The 19,945-nt window shown below is 43.4% G+C and overlaps 2 protein-coding genes across 8 annotated transcripts in view; one reads left to right on the top strand and one right to left on the bottom strand.

The window, feature by feature from the left end:
- Window positions 1–849: 849 nt before the first annotated feature.
- prodh2 (proline dehydrogenase 2) lies at window positions 850–7,448 on the top strand. 2 transcript variants are annotated; one of them, XM_074619580.1, is made up of 10 exons: window positions 850–1,494; window positions 2,385–2,575; window positions 3,155–3,281; window positions 4,069–4,140; window positions 4,293–4,373; window positions 5,002–5,145; window positions 5,255–5,421; window positions 5,701–5,811; window positions 6,663–6,751; window positions 6,938–7,448. In XM_074619580.1, exons 1-10 carry the CDS (start codon window positions 1,264–1,266, stop codon window positions 7,105–7,107), a joined length of 1,383 nt encoding a protein of 460 aa, XP_074475681.1. In that variant the 5' UTR covers window positions 850–1,263; the 3' UTR covers window positions 7,108–7,448. The 2 variants fall into 2 exon arrangements, with proteins under 2 accessions (XP_074475681.1, XP_074475682.1); XM_074619581.1 differs by lacking the exon at window positions 6,663–6,751 and having other exon boundaries at window positions 854–1,494; window positions 6,938–7,063.
- Window positions 7,449–8,523: 1,075 nt separating this feature from the next.
- eif3c (eukaryotic translation initiation factor 3, subunit C) overlaps window positions 8,524–19,945 on the bottom strand; it is a 14,838-nt gene continuing 3,416 nt past the window's right edge. The window contains exons 8-26 of one of the 6 annotated variants that reach the window (XM_074619576.1): window positions 19,914–19,945; window positions 19,404–19,557; window positions 19,138–19,241; window positions 18,031–18,172; window positions 17,631–17,756; window positions 17,372–17,465; window positions 16,574–16,761; window positions 16,202–16,426; window positions 15,924–16,115; window positions 15,553–15,724; window positions 15,298–15,457; window positions 14,984–15,049; window positions 14,673–14,760; window positions 14,363–14,528; window positions 14,072–14,113; window positions 11,732–11,773; window positions 9,759–9,806; window positions 8,866–9,009; window positions 8,524–8,817 (exon numbers count right to left, since the gene is read on the bottom strand). The exon at window positions 19,914–19,945 is cut by the window's right edge and continues 93 nt beyond it. In XM_074619576.1, coding sequence (XP_074475677.1) covers window positions 8,795–8,817; window positions 8,866–9,009; window positions 9,759–9,806; window positions 11,732–11,773; window positions 14,072–14,113; window positions 14,363–14,528; window positions 14,673–14,760; window positions 14,984–15,049; window positions 15,298–15,457; window positions 15,553–15,724; window positions 15,924–16,115; window positions 16,202–16,426; window positions 16,574–16,761; window positions 17,372–17,465; window positions 17,631–17,756; window positions 18,031–18,172; window positions 19,138–19,241; window positions 19,404–19,557; window positions 19,914–19,945 — 2,208 coding nt within the window. In that variant the 3' untranslated portion in view covers window positions 8,524–8,794. Of the gene's footprint in view, window positions 9,010–9,758; window positions 9,807–11,731; window positions 11,774–14,071; window positions 14,114–14,362; window positions 14,529–14,672; window positions 14,761–14,983; window positions 15,050–15,297; window positions 15,458–15,552; window positions 15,725–15,923; window positions 16,116–16,201; window positions 16,427–16,573; window positions 16,762–17,371; window positions 17,466–17,630; window positions 17,757–18,030; window positions 18,173–19,137; window positions 19,242–19,403; window positions 19,558–19,913 lie in introns of all 6 variants that reach the window. The other 5 variants (XM_074619577.1, XM_074619574.1, XM_074619575.1 and 2 more) reach the window with 5 other exon arrangements.

The raw sequence follows: 19,945 nt of genomic DNA, 5'->3' as shown, positions 1-19,945 counted from the left end.
CGAATGTAGGACCTTCTCTTCTCAGCAAGAAAGTGAATAACAGTGTTTCCCAAAATGTCAAACTTTTCCTTTAATCTGCAGGGTAACATCTAGACATCACCTTTCTCAAGCCTGACCTCTGACCTCTCCCTCTTCTGCTTGATGAAAGAAAGTAGAGCTAGTTACCCCTTTTACCTGCAAGAAGAGTGTGTTTCTTTACAAAAACTGCCCGACTGTGTGTGAAGTTTGAGGACTTTAAAGCGGTCAGGTCAGAGATATGTGACAAGGATGGCGGCAGGCAGCAGTTAATCATTTCCTCTCCTGACTGCTGAGCTCGGACTTTTTGGAAAATATGATTAAACTCAACCTCCCTCTCAGAATATAACTGACCTCTCCGGAGCGTTTGTTATGTGTCCACTTTTCTGGCTCTGTTAAAGAGCCCTTAATTTAATGTTAAATGTTTTATTTTAACATCCCTCATGGATCATATCTTTAGCTCTGTTTCACTGTTAAAAAGGCAACATTATTGTAGCTGTAATTATAAATGCAACAAGTTGAATCCTGCTATTGACCCACTTTGATTGCTCTACTATCCGAATGCCTAATCACAACCTAGAATTGGCTTTTACAGCCACATTTATTCCAAAGCTTCTCACAAAAAGCCAGATCCAACATGACAAAGTGAGCTTTTAATGTGCATTTTGTTTAATGTCAAACCGAGGGAACACTTGTGGGTTGATGCTAAGGGTCAACTTGATGTTTACCTAAATTTAGTCACTTATTAACCCGTGAGTAAGACAGACGGAGGGTACGATGTTTCTATTTTCTTTTTCAGTTTTATTGTCAATTTCATTCCAATGTTGGTACTTTTGAATTCAATTAATCCTATCTCCTTTGAGCTGTTTTGTTTTTGCTTTTTTTTTAAAACTAGTTTTTCTCTAATTGATGCCAACACTCACTGTTAATTCCCTGGCAGCGCCTGCAGTAAGGCTGGTAAAACAAACACTGCTGCTATCCTTCTGCTCTTTCAACAGGTACTGACATGAGAGGATTATCACTTCTTCCTGACCCGACCACTCCGGCTCTGATCATGTCTCTCTGACACTATGGATCATTATATTTATATTTAACACACACACGTCAGATGCAGCTTCCTCACTGAGCAGACGGTATACACCTCAAAATTACAACATAGGAAGTTTCATACAAAAACATCCTCGGGACTCCACCTACAAGCTGAGTCGGTAGCATACAAGCCCAAGCATACACACTTTTCCAGTGAAGATGATGTGCTCTCGCTTGCGTCCTACTCTCCCTCACCTCTTGTCACTGAGGCTGCTGGGTACCGCGGCCTCCAGGACGGCGGCGGCGGTCAAGCAGCCTGATGTTCTCTCAGCGACCCTGGCTTTTGAAGATCCCAGTGCCTTCAAGGTGAAGAGCTGGGGCGAGCTGCTCCGGGCTCTGGGCATCTTTCGTCTCTGTTCTTTCCCTATGCTCGTCAACAACAGTGGGAAGGTAAGACACTCGTGATTATTATCTGGAGGAAAATGAAATGAATAAGACAAGTGAATGGATAAAAAGAGTGGGTGAGGCAAGGAGAGACATATGTTAACTTTTCGTGATCAATCTTTTCTCTTTTCTCTGTCATACTGTGGTATAATGTTGCACATTATGAATGTCTGACAAAAATAAGTGTGTCTGTGCAGTGGTGGAAGAGGTACACTTTAAAACCTGATGAGCTAATCCACGTCAAACATTGGTGTTATTCGAGGACACCGATTGCCTTAAACCATTAAAGTTTATTAACTCAAACCAGGGGTTCTAAAACGTTTTGGGGACAGGGACCCCTTAAAGGGGAGAACATTTTCCAAGGACCCCCTCATAATCGTTACACTGATTAAGTATAATGCTTACTACCATTTGTACTCTTAGATGTTATTTTCATCTGTATTCTAAAACTTTAAAAACTTCAGACCTGTTTCATATTAATAAACAGAAACAGATTTCAATTTGAATCATGTTAATACCATTTATATACTTTTAATCAGAGGGTAATTTTGTTCAAATTGCATTTGGACTCAACTTGACAACATTTATAGTTTTAAAGTAAGGGATCTTAAAGGGGCTCTATGTAAAAATCAGAAATTGCTTGTTAACAGTGACACATATGGCTGCTAAGTCACCAACAGTCAGCGTCCTATTGCGCGCGTTTGTACTCGCACTACATAGACATGAGCATCCGTCAAAACAGTGAGTTGAGACACGCAAGACTGAACTTGATTGACAGCTAAAACCACAATATCACTAAATATTTCACATGCTTGGCAGTAATGTTAGCTGACCAAACGAAGGTCCTTCTTCACCGCCTCTGTCCACTTCACCTCCTTCTCCTCCTCTTCCTTCAGCTGATGTCGGTAGCGCGCACCCTCCTCGGGAGGAGGGGGTTTTCCTTGCTGCTGCGGCCCACCGTGTACGCCCAGTTTGTGGCCGGAGAGAATGAGAGTGAGATCTCTCAGTCCATGGAGAAGATGAGCTTGCTGGGACTGAGGCCCATGCTGGCGGTACCGATCGAGGAAGATCTGGGAGAAAGCACAGGGTATTACAAATTGTTAATAATTCAGTGTGCTCAGGCAAAACAGAACAGAAAATGACATCCTACCATATAAAAAACGTGGAAAACAACAACAGCTAAACATCAAAATTTCACAAATTTAACTTGGTATTGTAATTGGAAGCTGGTGATTTTGTTCAAGGGGAACTAGATAGAAAAAAACAGTGGAGGTGCACTGGTTTTTCTTCAGTATGCTCCTCTTTTGGGCGATCACACTGACTTTATTTGTGGATTTGTAATAAAGAGTACTGGGTGTAAAATAATCATATTGTCACAACCCTGGCTCAAAGAGGGGAGACCACGCAAGTTTATCTTCCATAACTAAGATGGGAATTAACAATGCTGTTGTCTTCACTATGTGGTGACAAAGTCTGGTCATTGCCTGTTTGTTGCTGATATTACAGGGTATTAAAGAAATGGATTATTATTGCAAATTAGGTCTCTTTTTTTTGACATTGCACCTCAGATCCACTGGAAACACACACTTCCTCTATACTGCTGTTTTATAAGTGAAATGCTCTTGTATGTGAAGTGAATCACTTTATTGCTGTTTGTCACCACCAGAGAGAAGAGATATGACGACAACATGCAGGCAATGTTGGAATGTGTGCGAATATCTCACAGCAACGCGTGGAGCAAAGACCCGATGATGCAGCTGAAGGTCACAGCCCTGCTCAGCCCGGAGCTGTGTGTAAGGAGACGCTTTGCTGTACATCACCATTCATTATGTTTCTAGGAAATTACTATCATCACAACATTTTCAGTTGAACTGCTACTAACATGTTTACTGTAATGTTAAGAAAGACATTTTAATTAAAGGACTTATTGATGACATTTTTATGTAGACAAATATAAAAAAAAAAAAAAAAAACATCCACAGAGACTTTAGAAAGGTGCCGAATAAAAGTATGATACAAAATATCATGATTGTGAATTAATCATTTTAAATATTTTGGCGGGTCCAAATTGAATGTTTTGTTTATATTTATGGAAAATATCTGACATTTGGTTCCCACTTCTAACAAAGCTTGTGAGCCAATAGTAAAACGACATTGGTATCACATGGTCTCTCTGGGTCGTCAGTTAGCGCCTGGCAACCACTTGTTGTGAAGTGAATGCAATGGAACAAGGAAGGGAGAATGCCACATCTAGTTGCTGAATGTTATCAGTGTTATCAATGGCACCTTTAACTTTCAAATGCTAAATCTTTGAATAGAGGGGGGTATTTAAAATTTGATTTATTTTTTGGTACACCAATGACTTTTCTAAGCATTTTGGTTACGAGGAAAACCATTTGGGAAATTCCCAGGCTTTTGAGGTCAAACAGTAGCTTAATGTATCTCAAACACGTGGGAAAAAAAGATAAGAATACACCTTTTAGTGTTTGATGTGTCCACAGCTGTTCCAGTTTGTTCTTGAATTTTGTGTACACGTTATGTCTTTCTTCTTACCGACGAGTCTGTACTGCTTGTATCAAGGTGAAACTCACCACCCTCATCGCACAACAACCATATGACCTGAATCTCCTCGTCAGAGCTATGGATGGAGAGGTACATCCACAGTACACCAAAAATAACCCAGTTTGTCAGATTTTTCCTTTCCCCCCAATTTATATATATACATTTATAGTGTTGATGAGGGTGATTGTGTTAAATTAAATGTTAAATGACCTCTGACCTTTGCCTGAAACTGCCTCTTTCAGCCGATCAACTTCCCTGGTTTAGATGAAAGAGAAGCGGCCCATTTCCTCTGTAGCCTGCGGAGACTCAACAAAATAGCAGAGGTACAGATGTGAAGGAAATTTATATTACATGGGAGAACTGCATCAAAGTGATCTTGAACACTTAAATTATTGTGACTATTTTTAAAGAGGACCTATTATGTTTTCTTTTGTGCATGTAAAAGGTCTGCAAATTTACAAAACCCAAAGGGAGTTACTCTCCCCCACAGAAACACTGCTCCTGAACTGCCTGAAACGCCTCGCTTGAAGTCCCGCCTTTTCTTCCGTAACATGGTGATGTCACCAAGTAAAACATTTGCATAATACCTGCCTAGCGGCTCGTTTGGCACGCCTTCAAACAAAGCTAGTTAGAGTGGAGCTGGGGCAGAGTCCGAAGAGTTTGGTCCGGTTGACCAATCACAACAGAGTGGGCCAGCTGACCAATCAGAGCAGACTGGGCTTTTCGGGAGGGCGTTTCGAACAGAGGGTGAAAAGAGGTGCTGCAGCACAGCCGGTATGAGAAAAGTAAAGCGTTTTTTTGAACATTAAAGCATGAAAACATGTTCTAGTAGAAACCTAAAATACAAGTATGCAACTGAAAATAAGCATAATAGGTCCTCTTTAAGCCCCAAGACAGTGAATAAGTGAAGTTATACATTTATTGCAAAGATTGATTGTGCTTTTTTTTTAGGCAAGTGTAAACAAAGTCAGAGTCCTGGTTGATGCAGAGTACACCTACATGAACCCCGCCCTCACTCTTGTCACCATGGCGATGATGAAGAAGTTTAACAAAGATGGCGCCTGGATTTGGAACACATATCAGTGTTACCTGAAGGCAAATATCTTTAATTCTCTTTCTCCTTTTAATTGGACTTAAAACAGTAGTTAATAAAAAGTATTTCCTTACATTATCAAATTCTCCCCTATCCGTCTGTGTCTTTCAGGAGTCCAGGTCTCTCCTGTTAGAAGATATGCGTCTGTCCAACGATGAGGGTTTCTGTTTTGGGGTGAAGCTGGTGCGAGGAGCCTACATGGACAAAGAGAGGAAGCTGGCAGAGAAAGAGGGTCGTCTGGATCCCGTCCACCAGAGCTGGGAGGACACCAATGACAGGTGGATAAGAGGCAGCGGTCATTAATCACAACCAGGCAAATGCATCCCAGATAACACTAAAAAAATATCATAAAACTGTGTCTAGCACTCTTCTGGGTTTGGTCAATTTTACCAATGCACATATATTTATGCTGAAAAACCTTTTTATCTGGATTAAAATCAACTCAAGTGCATTGGTTGTGTCTGTTGCATAAAGTAAACGTGGCCTTATTGAAAACACCCTGATCATTTCTGACTTGACTCCCAACACATTTCATCTGTTTACTTGTGTTTGTGCAGTTATAACGGCTCTCTGGATGTGATGCTGGAAGCCATTTCACAGAAACCCGAGCGCTACAGGATCATAGTCGCCACTCACAACGAGGAGTCAGTGAGGCGAAGCGCCAAACGGTTAGACCACGTGAAGTGAAAATTGCATGGGAGTCTAAAGGAAAATAGCATAACTTTTTGTAGCATGAATTTGTTTTTCTGCTTCCCTCATCTGTTAAAGACGAACTCCACCGATTACACATCAAAATGTGTTTATAGGTGTTAAAAAAAAGTTGTGCAAAGCCTTTTGTGGCTCCAGAGGGGAGCTGCGCAAAATCAGATAAATTGCCTCAAGTGATGTCACCTGAGTCAGCGTCAGTTTGGGTTGAAGACGTGGGGGTATGGAGTAGTTAGCTAGCCCCTCCTCGGCTCTGCTTGAGGCTAGCGACTCGAGGCTACATTTGCCGCAACTAGCATAAGGCCTGGGTGCGATATTATGAATCCCACTATGGCGCAGCAATGACCCGCTCTACTCTGCCTCTGATTGGCTTACTCTGATATTCTTACCCTAACCCAGTGGCTCCCAAACTGGGGGGGGTAGTATCTAAAAGGGAGCCCGCAAACTGGGGAAACTCTTGCGAGGTTGTTAGACATTGACCTTGAATGGTTAACGTTAGGATAGGTCGTCTGGCAGGGAGCCTCGCAATAGTTTTTTCAAGTTTTTGCAGATCTCAGATCAGATTTCGCAGTTTGCGGGCTTCCTTCTAGACGCGACCAATCTAAGCTGGGCCCAGGCTAAATCTGAGCAAACAGTAAATAAAAAAATAATAGCCAATAATATCAGTACAGTAGTGAAATGCTAAATCGATGGAGTTCTCCTTTAATCATCTCATGACCCCTCAAAATTATCTTGCGACTCCTAGTGGGGTCCCGAGCCCCAGGTTGGGTACTACTGCTGTATGTGATGTAGCTGTTGTGTATCTCATCCTCAGGATGGAAGAGTTGAGGATAGACAGTGACGGAGGCTCAGTGTGTTTCGGCCAGCTGCTGGGCATGTGTGATCACGTCTCCCTTACACTGGGTGAGCTGTACCTTAACTGCCATTCTTTACATTTACATTTTCTGCAAGAGCTCCTGTGTCTTTTTCAAGTACAGTTTGACGTGACACAAACCTTCAGTTGTAGGACAGCAGCTCTGACCATCCAACCCCTCTTCATGTAAACTACGATGGGCAAGATTTAAATGCTAAAATACTCTCTCTCTCCAGCTAAGGAGGGTTATGCCATATACAAGTCGGTGCCATACGGCTCAGTGGACGACACACTGCCCTACCTGGTGCGTCGGGCTCAGGAGAATCGCACCGTGTTGCAGGGAATCCGCAAAGAGAGGGATCTACTGAAGCAAGAGCTCTACAGGAGACTGAGAGGACGCAGCTAATGGGCCACCTGCACAGAGGGAGAACAGAGAAGAGGCATTGGTGCTGAACCCACTGGACACATTAAGGTCCCCAATCAGGAAATGGTGTAGGATAGGAAGCAACATGGGAACAGTTGACTAAAAGAATGTTTAGTTAGTAATACCTAAAGAGCTGATATGAAAGCTGCTGATGAAGTGAATGTATATTAAGCAACTTGCAGTTGGCCTCGATTGATTAGTTTTGATCTTAATTACTGGGTGTATGGTAAACTGGAGAATAATAAGTGCAACAAAGTTTGATGGACAATTTGTTCAAAAACATGAAATATTGCTGCTGTACATTAAAACTGTCAATGTCTTTATGTTTTATAGTAAACTACGTACATTTATTTTCATTTTTGCCTGCTGGTGAAACAACACAGACCTCTTAACTTCTGGTAAAACCAGTAAAAATATTGGGAAAACTGTTGATAACAGATCACCAACACAAAACAGTATTTCTAAAATTAAAAAGCAGCCATGGAGAAACTGACAGTACCATTCATGTCTTCTGCTGTCAAACCCGTGTAGCAGAGAGTCTCTTATTCATATAATGAGAAACATGTCCCCAAACAACATAAGCTGTTTTTAACGGTGTTAAAGCAAAAAAATAATTAGTAACGAGAACATGAGGTGACACAGTGACTGAGTCTGATGTTTCCTGGTTGGGCTTTTTCAGAGAAACTCACTGACCTGATCTGACGCATTTACCTTTTGCCTTGTGGGGGTTGGAGGAACGTCACCATCACAAATATATTACTAGAGTTATCAAAACAAGTTCAAATAAGACGGAAAAATCCAAAGCACTCTGGGTCCCGAGTATAAAATAAAGCATTTACTATTACATGGCTCACACCAATTTATCTTGGCTTAAAGCCCTTCGACTGGGTGTTGGCAGCTGTGAGAGAATCAGGGTTATTACCAGGTGTACTTTCATAATATTCCTCATTGCCAACTCTTGTAGCATATTTATGTTCAGCAGTTGGATAGATTTTCATATTTTGTTCATAAAGCAAAGAAGCAATCCTTTTATCTTTCTTTTGAGTTGCCCAAAAAGTAGTTCCTTTAGTTTGCAGCTTCATTTTAGTTCTGAGAAATGTTACTCTGACATCAAGAATGTGATCCCAGGGAGCAGCTCCTGAGTTTCTATACTGTACAAAACGTAGACAGAAGACATATTAAGATTATGGAAGACTTTTTTCAAGAGAATACCCGTCTGTTTTCAACTGTCAACTGATGCATAAACTCTGCCCAACAACCAGAAACATTCATTGAGACCTAATAATGATTTTCACAGTTTAGTGTGGAGGAGGAGGAGGAGGGGTTAACGTCATCCATTTGTTGTTGAATTGGAATCATAAAAACAAAACTGTAAAAAGAGAACACAAAACACGCTGCTTCATTATCGTAATTGTTTATTTAATAAGTGTAAGTCAACAATACGTCACACGTCTGTCACCTGACTGTACCGCCACACTGCAATTCCTTTATTATACAATTTTCTATTCGCAATAATAACCTTAAAAACTCTTCAATTTTATTCAAAGAAGTCGGCCGTAGTGGAGTCGCAGTGGGAAGGACTTGCACTGCAATAAACCCAGGTTGTTGTTATTGTTATGGAATGAAGACTAGTTCAGGCGGGCGAGACCGAAATCGAAACGTTCCAAGCTCAGTAGTTGCTTTGATGGTTGCCTTGATAGCCTCCTTGATAGCCTCCTTGATAGCCGCCTTGATAGCCACCTTGATAGCCGCCTTGATAGCCGCCTTGATAGCCGCCTTGATAGCCGCCTTGATAGCCGCCTTGATAGTTGCTTTGGTAGTTTTGATTTCTGTATCCGCCTCGATTGTAGCCTCCCCTGTTCCCCTGGTAACCACCTCGCTGATCTGTAATCGTGCAAAGAGGGAAAACATGATTAGCTACGAATATCCACGACAGGAAATTACTTCATCGTGCATTGTTTTAATGGTTTACACACAATTCCAAATGCAACAATTTAAAATTAAGCTGCTAGTAGGCTTCTTCAGAACAGCTTGTTGGATGGTCAAATAGCTTCGAAACCCCCTCCCGCTGTACCTTCACCGACACGTGATTAGGGGGGCTGTGTACGACAATATCTATAACTTTCTAAAACAGACAGTCGATGTTCACACCCACTTCATGCAGTGATTGTCCAAAATATACAGAGGTGAGAAAGGAGGCAGGGTTTGAACTACTACCTGAAGATTTCCTTTTTCAATTCTGTCAATTTTCATGTGAACCGAGCACAACACTATAAATGCCTTCCAGGAGAGTGTCTGAAAATGTGTCGTTATCGCCCTATATAAACAATATCTCGTCTCCCCCCGTCTCTACGACAGCCGGCTTTTCACTCTGCCCTCCATTGTAACTATTAACACTACGAACTAGTTCTGTTCGGGCATAACCCGATCCTTTATCTCACATTTTAATGCATTACAAGTTAGTAACTGATTAAATGCTAACACTCTGTAACACAGTTAAAAACAGCAATGAATGAACAGGATAACCACAGCCTCTGCAGGAGATCAGAGGCGTGTTGGCTTGGGAAGGTCATCATGTGGTCACAAAATTTTTTTTTGTATCCAAAGGGCAGACTCAATGTGGTTTAACATACCTCTGTTGTAAGATTTGTTTTGTTGGTATCCACCTTTGTCTTTCTGATCTATAAAGCAAAGAACAAACCAGTTATCATCATTACCAAGAAAGCATTTTTCAACCTATAATAAGCATATACCCACAATTGAAAGAAATCCTCCCTGAATCCCAGTGCGGTTCCAGACCTGCGATACATGGCCTTCATCGACCTTACCAAAGCGTTTGACCCTCTGGACAATCCTGTCAAAGTGTGCTTGTCCGGATAAGTACATTAGGTTTCTGAGGCGCCTTCATGACAACATGTCGGCAACAGTCCTCTGAAATGGCAGCGAGACCGAACCTTTCAAGGTAGAAACTGGCGGAGGATGCATCATTGCCCCCACCCTTTTCAGTCTTCATTGCAGTCATTTTCTGCATAAAAGGTCACCGGTTCGCTTGGTGTCTAGATCATCTATGGAACAGATGGTAAGCTGCTCAATCTAAACCAGTTCAAGGCCAAGTCCAAGATCTTTCGCCATCGTCGCCCACACAGAAGAAGTTCTTCAGTGCATACTTGATGCTTTTGCAAGGGCATACACGCTCCTCGGTTTGGCCATGAACATAAAAGAAAGACCAAGGTTCCTCATCAGCCCCCACTGGACTCCTCCGCACCCCCGCCAACACTAACAATTGTGGACCAGTTCCCCTGCCGTGGAAGTCACCTCTCCTCAAGGGCAGACATCGTCAGCGAGGTACAGAGCTTTGCAAAAGACCCACTGGCACAGCAGGTGGCACAGTGGGAAGAGTTTTTGAAAACTCTGACCTGCTTGCAAAGACCAAGCTGCTGGTCTAAAAGGCAGTTATGTTGCCCACACTTTTATATGGTGGAGACAGAGACCTGGACTGCCTACAGTAGGCATATAAGAGTCCTGGAGTTCCACCACCAAAGATGCCAGCGCAAAATCTTACCAAATTGTATCAGCTGGAAAGAGAAGTGCACTAACATCGGCTATGCAATGTCTGACACACGCCTCCAAAGGGAGGCTTCCCCAGACCACCACTGACCCACCGCCAAACTGGTCATGCTGGATGATGTTACAGGCAGCATAACGCTCACCGAGGCGTCGCCAGACTCTTTCACGCCTGTCACATGTGCTCAGTGTGAACGTGTTCTCATCTGTGAAGTGAACGGGGCGCCAATGGCGGACCTGCTAATTCTGGTGTTCTCTGGCGAATGCCAGTCGAGCTGCACGGTGCTGTGCTGTGAGTACAGGTCCCACTAGAGGACGTCGGGCCATCATGCCACCCTCATGGAGTCTGTTTCTGACAGTTTGGTCGGAAACATGCACAGCAGAAGCCTGCTGGAGGTCATTTTGTAGGGCTCTAGCAGTGATCCTCCTGTTCCTCCTCGCACAAAGGAGCAGATACCGGTCCTGCTGCTGGGTTGATGCCCTTCTACGGCCCTGTCCAGCCCTCCTCGTGTAACGGCCGGTCTCTTGGTATCTCCTCCATGCTCTTGAGACTGTGCTGGGAGACACAGCTAACCTTCGTGCAACCGCACGTATGGATGTGCCATCCTGGAGGAGATGGACTACCTGTGCAACCTGATTGGGCTGCAGGTACTGTCTCATGCTACAAGTAGTAACAAGCACACTAGCAGAACACAAAACTAGAGAAGAATCTGTCAGGAAGGTTAAGGAGAGAGCAATTGTCTGTGGCCACCTCACGCAAAACCATTCCCTTTTTGGGGGTTGTCCTGCTGTTGCCTCTCCATCTTTCATTTGCACCAAAGCAGGTGAAAGTGATTCACAATGACTTGTGCTTCCTAAATGGACACATCGATATCCCTGAAGTTTAACTGCCTTGGTGTTATACTGTTGTGATGAAGCGTTCCCTTCATTCTTTTGAGCAGTGTAGATCAGCAGAAGACCAGAGGTGTGTTGGCTTGGAAAGGTTATCATATGGTCATTTTTTTTTGTATCCAAAGTGCAAACTCAGTGTGATTTAACATACCTCTGTTGTAAGATTTGTTCTGTTGGTATCCACCTTTCTGATCTATAATGCAAAAAAACAACCAGTTATCATCATTACCAAAAAAAGCACTTTTCAACCTATAATAAGCATATACCCACAATTGAAAGAAATCCTCCCTGAATCCCAGTGCGGTTCCAGACCTTCCTGCGCCACGACTGACATGATATTCACAGCCACAGTTACAAGAAAAATGCAAGGAACAGAAACAACGACAATACACGGCCTTCATCGACCTTACCAAAGCATTTGACCCCTGAACCTTTCTTCAGGCCCTCTGGACAATCCTGTCAAAGTGTGCTTGTCCGGAGAAGTACATTAGGTTTCTAAGGCTCCTTCATGACAACATGTCGGCAACAGTCCTCTGAAATGGCAGCGAGACCGAACCTTTCAAGGTAGAAACTGACGGAGGATGCATCATTGCCCCCACCCTTTTCAGTCTTCATTGCAGCCATTTTCTGCATAATAGGTCACCGGTTGGCTTGGTGTCCAGATCATCTATAGAACAGATGGTAAGCTGCTCAATCTAAACCATTTCAAGGCGAAGTCCAAGATCTTTCACACATCCATCATGGAGCTTTAATATGTAGATGATAAAGCCAATCTTCTCCCATACAGGAAAAGATCTTCAGTACATACTTGATGCTTTTGCCAGGGCATAGACGCTCCTTGGTTTGGCCATGAACATAAAAGAGAGACCAAGGTTCCCCATCAGACCCCACTGGACTCCACCGCACCCCCGCCAACACTAACAAATGACAGTGTTAGCCTTGAAAATGTGGATCAGTTCCCCTATCTTGGAAGTCACCTCTCTAGAAGGGCAGACATTGTCAGAGAGGTACGGAGCAGGTGGCATAGTGGGAAGAGTTTTTGAAAACTCTGACCTGCTTGCAAAGACCGAGCTGCTGGTCTAAAAGGCAGTTATCTTGCCCACACTTTTATATGGTGGAGACAGAGACCTGGACTGCCTACAGTAGGCATATTAGAGTCCTGGAGTTCCACCACCAAAGACGCCAGCACAAAATCATACCAAATTGTATCAGCTGGAAAGCGAAGCGCACTAACATCGACAGCATTGCCACCACCATCATTAAACACCAGATGAGATGGACAGGCCATGTAATGCCTGACACACGCCTCAGCTCAGAATTAAATTCTGGTAAATGAGCGTTTCAAGGACAACATCGGGATCAACCTCAAATTATTCCACATACGCATGCCACATATCCCCAACCTCCCAGTTCGATTACAGCCGTGGGACCTTTGTTGCATGTCATACCCATCTCTCACTCCCACATTTCCAGTCTGCTTCTACACTGTCATCTGTCAGATAAAGGTGGAAAAAAAGAAATTCCTCCTGAACGGCTCTAACTGGGAAGACCGTACTCAAAACAGAACAGCACGGAGAAACCGTTTACATGAAGGAGCTAAACTCCATTAAGACGATCTTCGACAGACTGCCAGAGTTGAACGGCAGAAAAGAAAGGAGCGAGTCCTGTATTGTACAGTGTTCCCCGCTGCAAGAACGTTTGTGGTTCCAGAATTAGCCTCTTCAGCCATTTGAACACCCACAATCAGGACCCCCAGGAGGACCATCATAGTCTACTTCAACTGTCAAAAGTCTCCTGTCTCTATGACAGCCGGTTTTTCACTCCGCCTTTCAGTGTAACCGTTTGAAACAACTCTAAACCCTAGTTCTGCCGACCCTTATCCTTAAAGGTTCACTATATGATATCCAAAGCATCAATATAGCAGCAGACAACTATTAGCTATGCAAAGATATAGAGGATTAATGTCTACCTGAGCAGAGAATGAAGTCACTCTCCCTCTGCGTGTGTTGTAATCAGAGCTTCTGTGCTCTGTTGACATCACCGGACCGGCCACGCCTTTTAGTGCATGCGTGCGTGCCCCACTGGCTAGCTCACGGCCACCGCTCTGCACTGCGCTCATACGGCAGTGACAGCTGATAACGCCGACTGCACCGTTGCAGAGGCGGAGCACCCACCTTCTGGTTCCCCCCCCCAGGTTAACACTGTTAGCTCTATCTGTTGTTTTCACTGTTAGCTGCCTTAGCCGACTCCATGTTGAGAGCCGTGTAGAGGCAATAGAAATGCTCCCAATCTCGCATATAGCACTTTAACCTAACATTTCAATGCATTACAAGTTAGTTACTAATTCAATCCAAACAAACTCAGTCAGCAACTTAGTCAAAAGCAGCAATAAATAGATCAGCAGAAGGTCAGAGGCCTGTTGGCTTGGGAAGAGTATCATGTGGTCAATTTTGTTTTATCCAAAGTGCAAACTCAGTGTGTTTTAACATACCTCGGTTGTAAGATTTGTTTTGCTGGTAGCCACCTTTCTGATCTGAAATGCAAAGAAACAACCAGTTAGGATTAAAAAGTGCTTTCTTGGAAACACTACGCTAATAATAATAATAATAATAGCGAAGTGAGCACAAGAGATGTTCCAAGAATTTAACAAGGTACAGCATTCATAGCATCGGGGAAGTACTTTAATGTGACTTGTGTTCATTGACGAACAGGGTGGAAGCAAAAAACATGCAAACATATATGGTATACATAGCATACAGTGAAGCGTGTTGTCCAAACTCACCTCTGTTGAAGTAGCCTCCATAGACGCCCTGCTTGAGGTCGAAGACGCGCTCGTTATTCTCCACCAGGCTGCCCAGTTTCTCAGCCAGCTGCAGGGCCATGTTCTGCAGGGAGGTGGGCTCTGTGCGGTGCATCACCACGGTCTGTGTGGGCTGGTCGAGTGACGCCTGTGGGCAAAACAATTACAACAATTTGAACGGAATCACAAATAAAAAACAGATTTGTGCATGCAAAGATGCGACGGAAATTCAACAACACCCTGGTGCATCTACACTGATTAAAATTCACTCCAACAGAACAGAGAAACTTACCATCAGCTCCTCGTTGATGATCATCTTGCTGATGATGCTGTGAACGGTGGGTATCTCCAACTCAAACATCTCAGATAGGGTCCCCATGCTGGGAGGGACAGACACAAAAATTGTTTTCCTCAGTAGAAATTCTCATATTGAGATTAAATGGAGCTTTGCTTGATCCTTTATGGTTTGCAGTAACACTTAGTTGGCAGTGAAACACCCGATTAGAGCTATTTCTGGTCTAAATGGATACAAACTGAGGCTTCAGCTGAAAGCTACACAAACCAGTTTTTTAGTAGTGACTGGCGCTAACATCTTGTGCTTACCTGATGGAGTCGTACACACTGCTGTATGTGAACAGATAAGTCCTCAGTGACTCCTCTTGGATCTTCCTATAAAAGGGAAACACAACCAGGAAATTCATTAAAATGGAATTACGTAGGGCAGCACAATGATTTTATATGTATAAATAATTATTTATTGCCAGATTAAATCATCATGGCATGATCTGAAACAATCAACTGAATGTTCACTGTCGTATAAATCGACATAAAGCAAACTTTAATTTAATTCCCTTAAATGTTTAAGACATAACTGAAGAAAACAAATGAATAGATGGATGAGAATGGTGTTTGCTAACCTGACAAGCATCTCGCGTACTCGCTGCGTCTCAGGAAACAGGTCCCAGACTTTGCTGTTCATCTTCTCGTTGATGATGAATGAGTGGCACGTACGCCAGTCTCCCATCTTCATGGCCTTGCTGGCTGCCACCACGTGCTCCCTCATGCTCTCTGGGGGTCCTGGAGGACAAAGAGAGCTACAGTTACTCCCTCTGGTTCCTTCATGGATAAAACATCCTGGTGTAAAGAGTTGTCAGAGAGGACATGTTGCGTACCCAGCAGCGGCTGTCTCTCTCCCACTCGGAGCTGGTGGTGGAACTGCTTGCTGATCATCCTGCGGCGGGCATCAAACTCGTGGGCGGCCATGTAGGGGATCTCCAGCAGCATGGCTGACACCAGGTACACGCACTCCAGCAGCTCCAGGTTGATGTGCATGTGGAATGGCACCTGTGAGGGAGGTCAAAGCAATGTTATGATAATGTCATCTTGAAGAGCCCTACCAAAGTGGTTCACAGAGAGGTCCTCTTGTCACATCAAGCTTAAGTTTCTCATTTATTCAGCAAAGCTAGATTACACCCAGCAGGTTATCAACATAAACCCCCCCACATGATCATGATCAGGGGTTTGCTGCTTATGCAGGACTTACTTGTCTTCTCTTTTCGATCTTCTCCTGCTCTGCGTTCCTCTCCTGCATGTTCCTCATGAGCAAACCCTGACCCAGGAGCTCCTTGGCGCGGCCAGAGGACTGGATGTCCAACAGGGCGTTGTGGGCATCTTTAATCATGCCCTGCCTAAATGCGCAAATGCCAAGTTGAACCATGGTTCTGTTGTACAGGATCTAGACGAGAGAGAAGATAGGGGCTTAGACAGAAAAAGAACAACAAGAGAACAACTAAGAACCCTGAATGAATACTGTGTGCCTACCTGTACGGGCGGGTCAGCGTGCTGGATGTTGTCCTGCAGGTGGCTCATCAGCATCAGGTCGCGGGCCTGGTACCAACGCGAATGCAGAGCGTGGTGGTAGATGTGGCAGAGGATGGCGCAGGTACGGATGCGGTCGGTGCGATCCTTGGAGTAGATGAACTTGCTGAGACGGTCCATGATCACGGCGCTGTCTTCGCCCTCGCTCTCCTCCTGGTCCTGCTCGGACTACACGGCAGAACAGAGAAACACAACTGTCAGACTGAAGATCTGTTGATGTCTGCCAGGATAATAAACTGGGTTCTCTTTCTTGCTAATATAGTGAAGCGTATTTCTGTCTCACACAAGCTGCACCACACCAGTGCTTTTTCTCACCTTGGTCTCTCCCTGAAGGCCGAGGGCGCGTCGGTGAGCCTTGTAGTCAAACTTGTAGTAGGTGTGCATGATTCTGCGCAGGTAGATGCGGCAAACCTCCTCTGTGCTGCCCTTGGTCTCCATGTAGTCGAGCAGCCGGTCGATGATTCCACAAACGTGTCCCTCATCTTTCAGGTTGTCAACATATTCTGGAGGGAGAGCGGAGAAGAGAGCAGTGAGCTACGAGGAAGAGCCGTTTGAAAACCAAAAATCATGCAGCAATACACTTCAGAGATTCAGTTTCCAATACTATGTAACACTAATTTGATTTACTTTCACATCTAATATTAGAATACTCACAATTAAAAATAATTCTCAAGGCTGTTTCCTAGGCTTGTCGCAGTGTCGGCGTTACACAGTGGTTAGGCACACACAGATTACATTACGTGCCCACCGTTGTTTTGCTCTTCTTTTTTTTTACAGAAATAAAACCCATTTAGTTCAATTTGGCCCATCAGTGGCATGATAACAATAGATAATCGGACGCTACAGACTGACAGTGAATGTGTCTACTCCATACAGAGTAGCGCGGCGGCGCAGGTAGACCCCTGCGGCCCTGCAGCAAAAGCTGGAACGGAGAGGTCAGACACAAAGCTACCCGACGGTAAAGATCAAAGTAAGCTCGCTACACATATTGAAGGTCATCTTTTCTTGTAAAACGTCCCGTGTAATCTGTAACACCTGCGTTGTCACAAGTTTATTAGCCGGTGGGAAATTTTCCTCCCCGTCACATCCCTAATGTTTTCTGGTATAGCTCACCTTGTGAATGGGGATCGGTGTTCTGCATGATCTTGGTAAACTCTTCATCCATCCTCTCTACCAGCGTTAAGATGCATCCACGCACCCTGAATGGCTGACAAACACACACAAAGCAATAAATATGTATTTTTTATAACAATGCCATACTGCAGACAAACCCCATCATATAGAACACAGATCATACATGTATACACACAGGACAAGTTATCACCCAAAAATATCAGAAATGTAGAAAAACAGAAAAGAGAAGATGGGATACCTGGTCTGAGATGATCAGACTCTCACTGTCCTCTGCGATGTTCTCCCCGATGAAGATGTCATTGTGTTCAAAGAGGATGTCCAGCAGCTCATCTATACATTCCAGGCACTTCTTCCACATATCGGGCTAAAGGGAAACAGAGTCAGAAGGATTCATTTTGAAACACCAGGATCAGAATTCAACATATTTTGCTGCGTTTAAACGTGTTTCTGCTGATTCAGAACGAAACACTTATAACATCAAATACAAAAAAGGGACTTCAATGGCTCTTTTATATCAATATATAAACGTGCATATTGGGTTGTTTTGTTAAAATTATTTAGTCACTTTTCAAACTTTTCCAGGTACTAACTCTGATTTTGATCAAACGTGTAACATTTAGAAAAACAGTGGCTCCTACCTTCATGAAGGCTGCCAGGTTGGGGTTGTAGTCGTACAGGGATGCAATGATGTTGAACTTGATCTTGACCAGGATGCCTTGGCCCAAGTTATTCTCATTAGCAATGTTCGCCAGAGCATGGAGCAGCTCAATCTGGGCAGCCCTGTCAGAGGCAGGAGAAAAGGAGTGGAGATTAGATCAGAGATATTGCTATTAGGGCTGTCAATCAATTACAAATATTTAATTGCGATTAATCACAATTTAATCACACATTTTGAATCTGTTCAAAATGTGAGGGAGATTTGTCAATTATTTAATACTCTTATCAACATGGGAGTGGGCAAATATGCTGCTTTATGCAAATATATGTATATATTTATTATTGGAAATCAATTAACAACACAAAACAAAGACAAATATTGTCCAGAAACCCTCACAGGTACTGCATTTAGCATAAAAATATGCTCAAATCATAACATGGCAAACTCAAGCCCAACAGGCAACAACAGCTGTCAGTGTGTCAGTGTGCTGACTTGACTATGACTTCCCCCAAACTGCATGTGATTATCATAAAGTGGGCATGTCTGTAATGGGGAGACTCGTGGGTACCCATAGAACCCATTTTCATTCACATATATTGAGGTCAGAGGTCAAGGGGCCTCTTTGAAAATGGCCATGACCGGTTTTCCTCGCCACAATTTAGTGCAAGTCTGGAGCGTTATTTAGCGACAATCTAGTATGACATGTTATTTTAAAATTGAGCCTGCTACAACCTCCGAAAGATCGATTGCGTTAATGAAATTAGTGGCGTTAAAGCGATTTTGCGTTAACTTAAATTGCGCTATTTTAATATTTCTGCACTGAAGTGTTAGAAGTAAAAAGCCCTTTCTTCATCTTTTCTTGCAATTCAGAACACTTGCGAGGAAAATGTACAGATATGCGAGGGTAAATAAGAGGTTTCTACTCGGCAGTTGCTTTGCCATAAAACATTTCTCTATGCAACTTGTTTATTGGGTTATTATTTTACATGCCACATGCATTACTGATTTAAAGAGTGTTATTATTATGAATAATATGTGTGGTCCTATTTCTATTCATTGGAGCTTTTAGTGAATGATGCGGTGTTACCTGTCGGTGCCCTTTTTGCCTCTTGCTTGCAGGATCTCATTCAGCTTCTTCACCACCACTGGTACGTTGATCTCTGTGCCTTTGGCAAACATCTTGGGTTTTTCCTGACGGATTCAATATAATTACTATATACAATAACTAATTCATATGGCATTATGGCAAAGACCAATATGAATGAGTGCACCATATATTGTTCTATCTTGTTTCAGCACCAGCGATCTTGATAGCACTAAATGCAAAAAGACTTATCATGATGTCTTCTTTACCTTGACCATAGGGGCGCCTCCCTTCACTTTCTCCCAGCCTCCCTCCACCTCTTCTCCTCCCTCCTCCTCAGCCTCCTCCTCTAGCCGCTCTTTCTTCTTGGGCTTCTTCTTCTTCCCGAGCTTCTTTTCGGACTTCTCGCTGCCCTCATGGGTCCTGAGGACAGACACAGAGTGTGTGGTGGTAAATACACATGATACTGTAAGAAGGACAGCAACTGCATGGCCTTCTTTGACTTATTTACTCCTAGGGCTGCAACTTATTATTTTCATTAGCAGTTCATCTATCACTTATTAAATTGTTGATTTACAATGGGGAAAAGCAAGAAAATCTTCGAGTGATTGTCTGTCAGAAAACAAATCAATACTCAGGCACCTCATACCTAACAAGGGAAAAGTCAAAAGTATCCATATTTTATGCTGCCGTGTCACGTTTTGTTCATATTTTTTTTAAATTTACAAATACTTTTTGTTGTAAACCAAAAATAAAAGATGCGGAGAGGGAAGACTCACTTCTTGAGGAAGACCGTAGCGAGGGAAGAGCT

Source organism: Sebastes fasciatus, chromosome 20, assembly GCF_043250625.1.
Source record: "Sebastes fasciatus isolate fSebFas1 chromosome 20, fSebFas1.pri, whole genome shotgun sequence".
In the NCBI taxonomy this organism is placed as follows: domain Eukaryota; kingdom Metazoa; phylum Chordata; class Actinopteri; order Perciformes; family Sebastidae; genus Sebastes; species Sebastes fasciatus.
The sequence above is the reverse complement of the archived record's forward strand: the minus strand, read 5'-3'. Positions and strand labels throughout refer to the sequence as shown.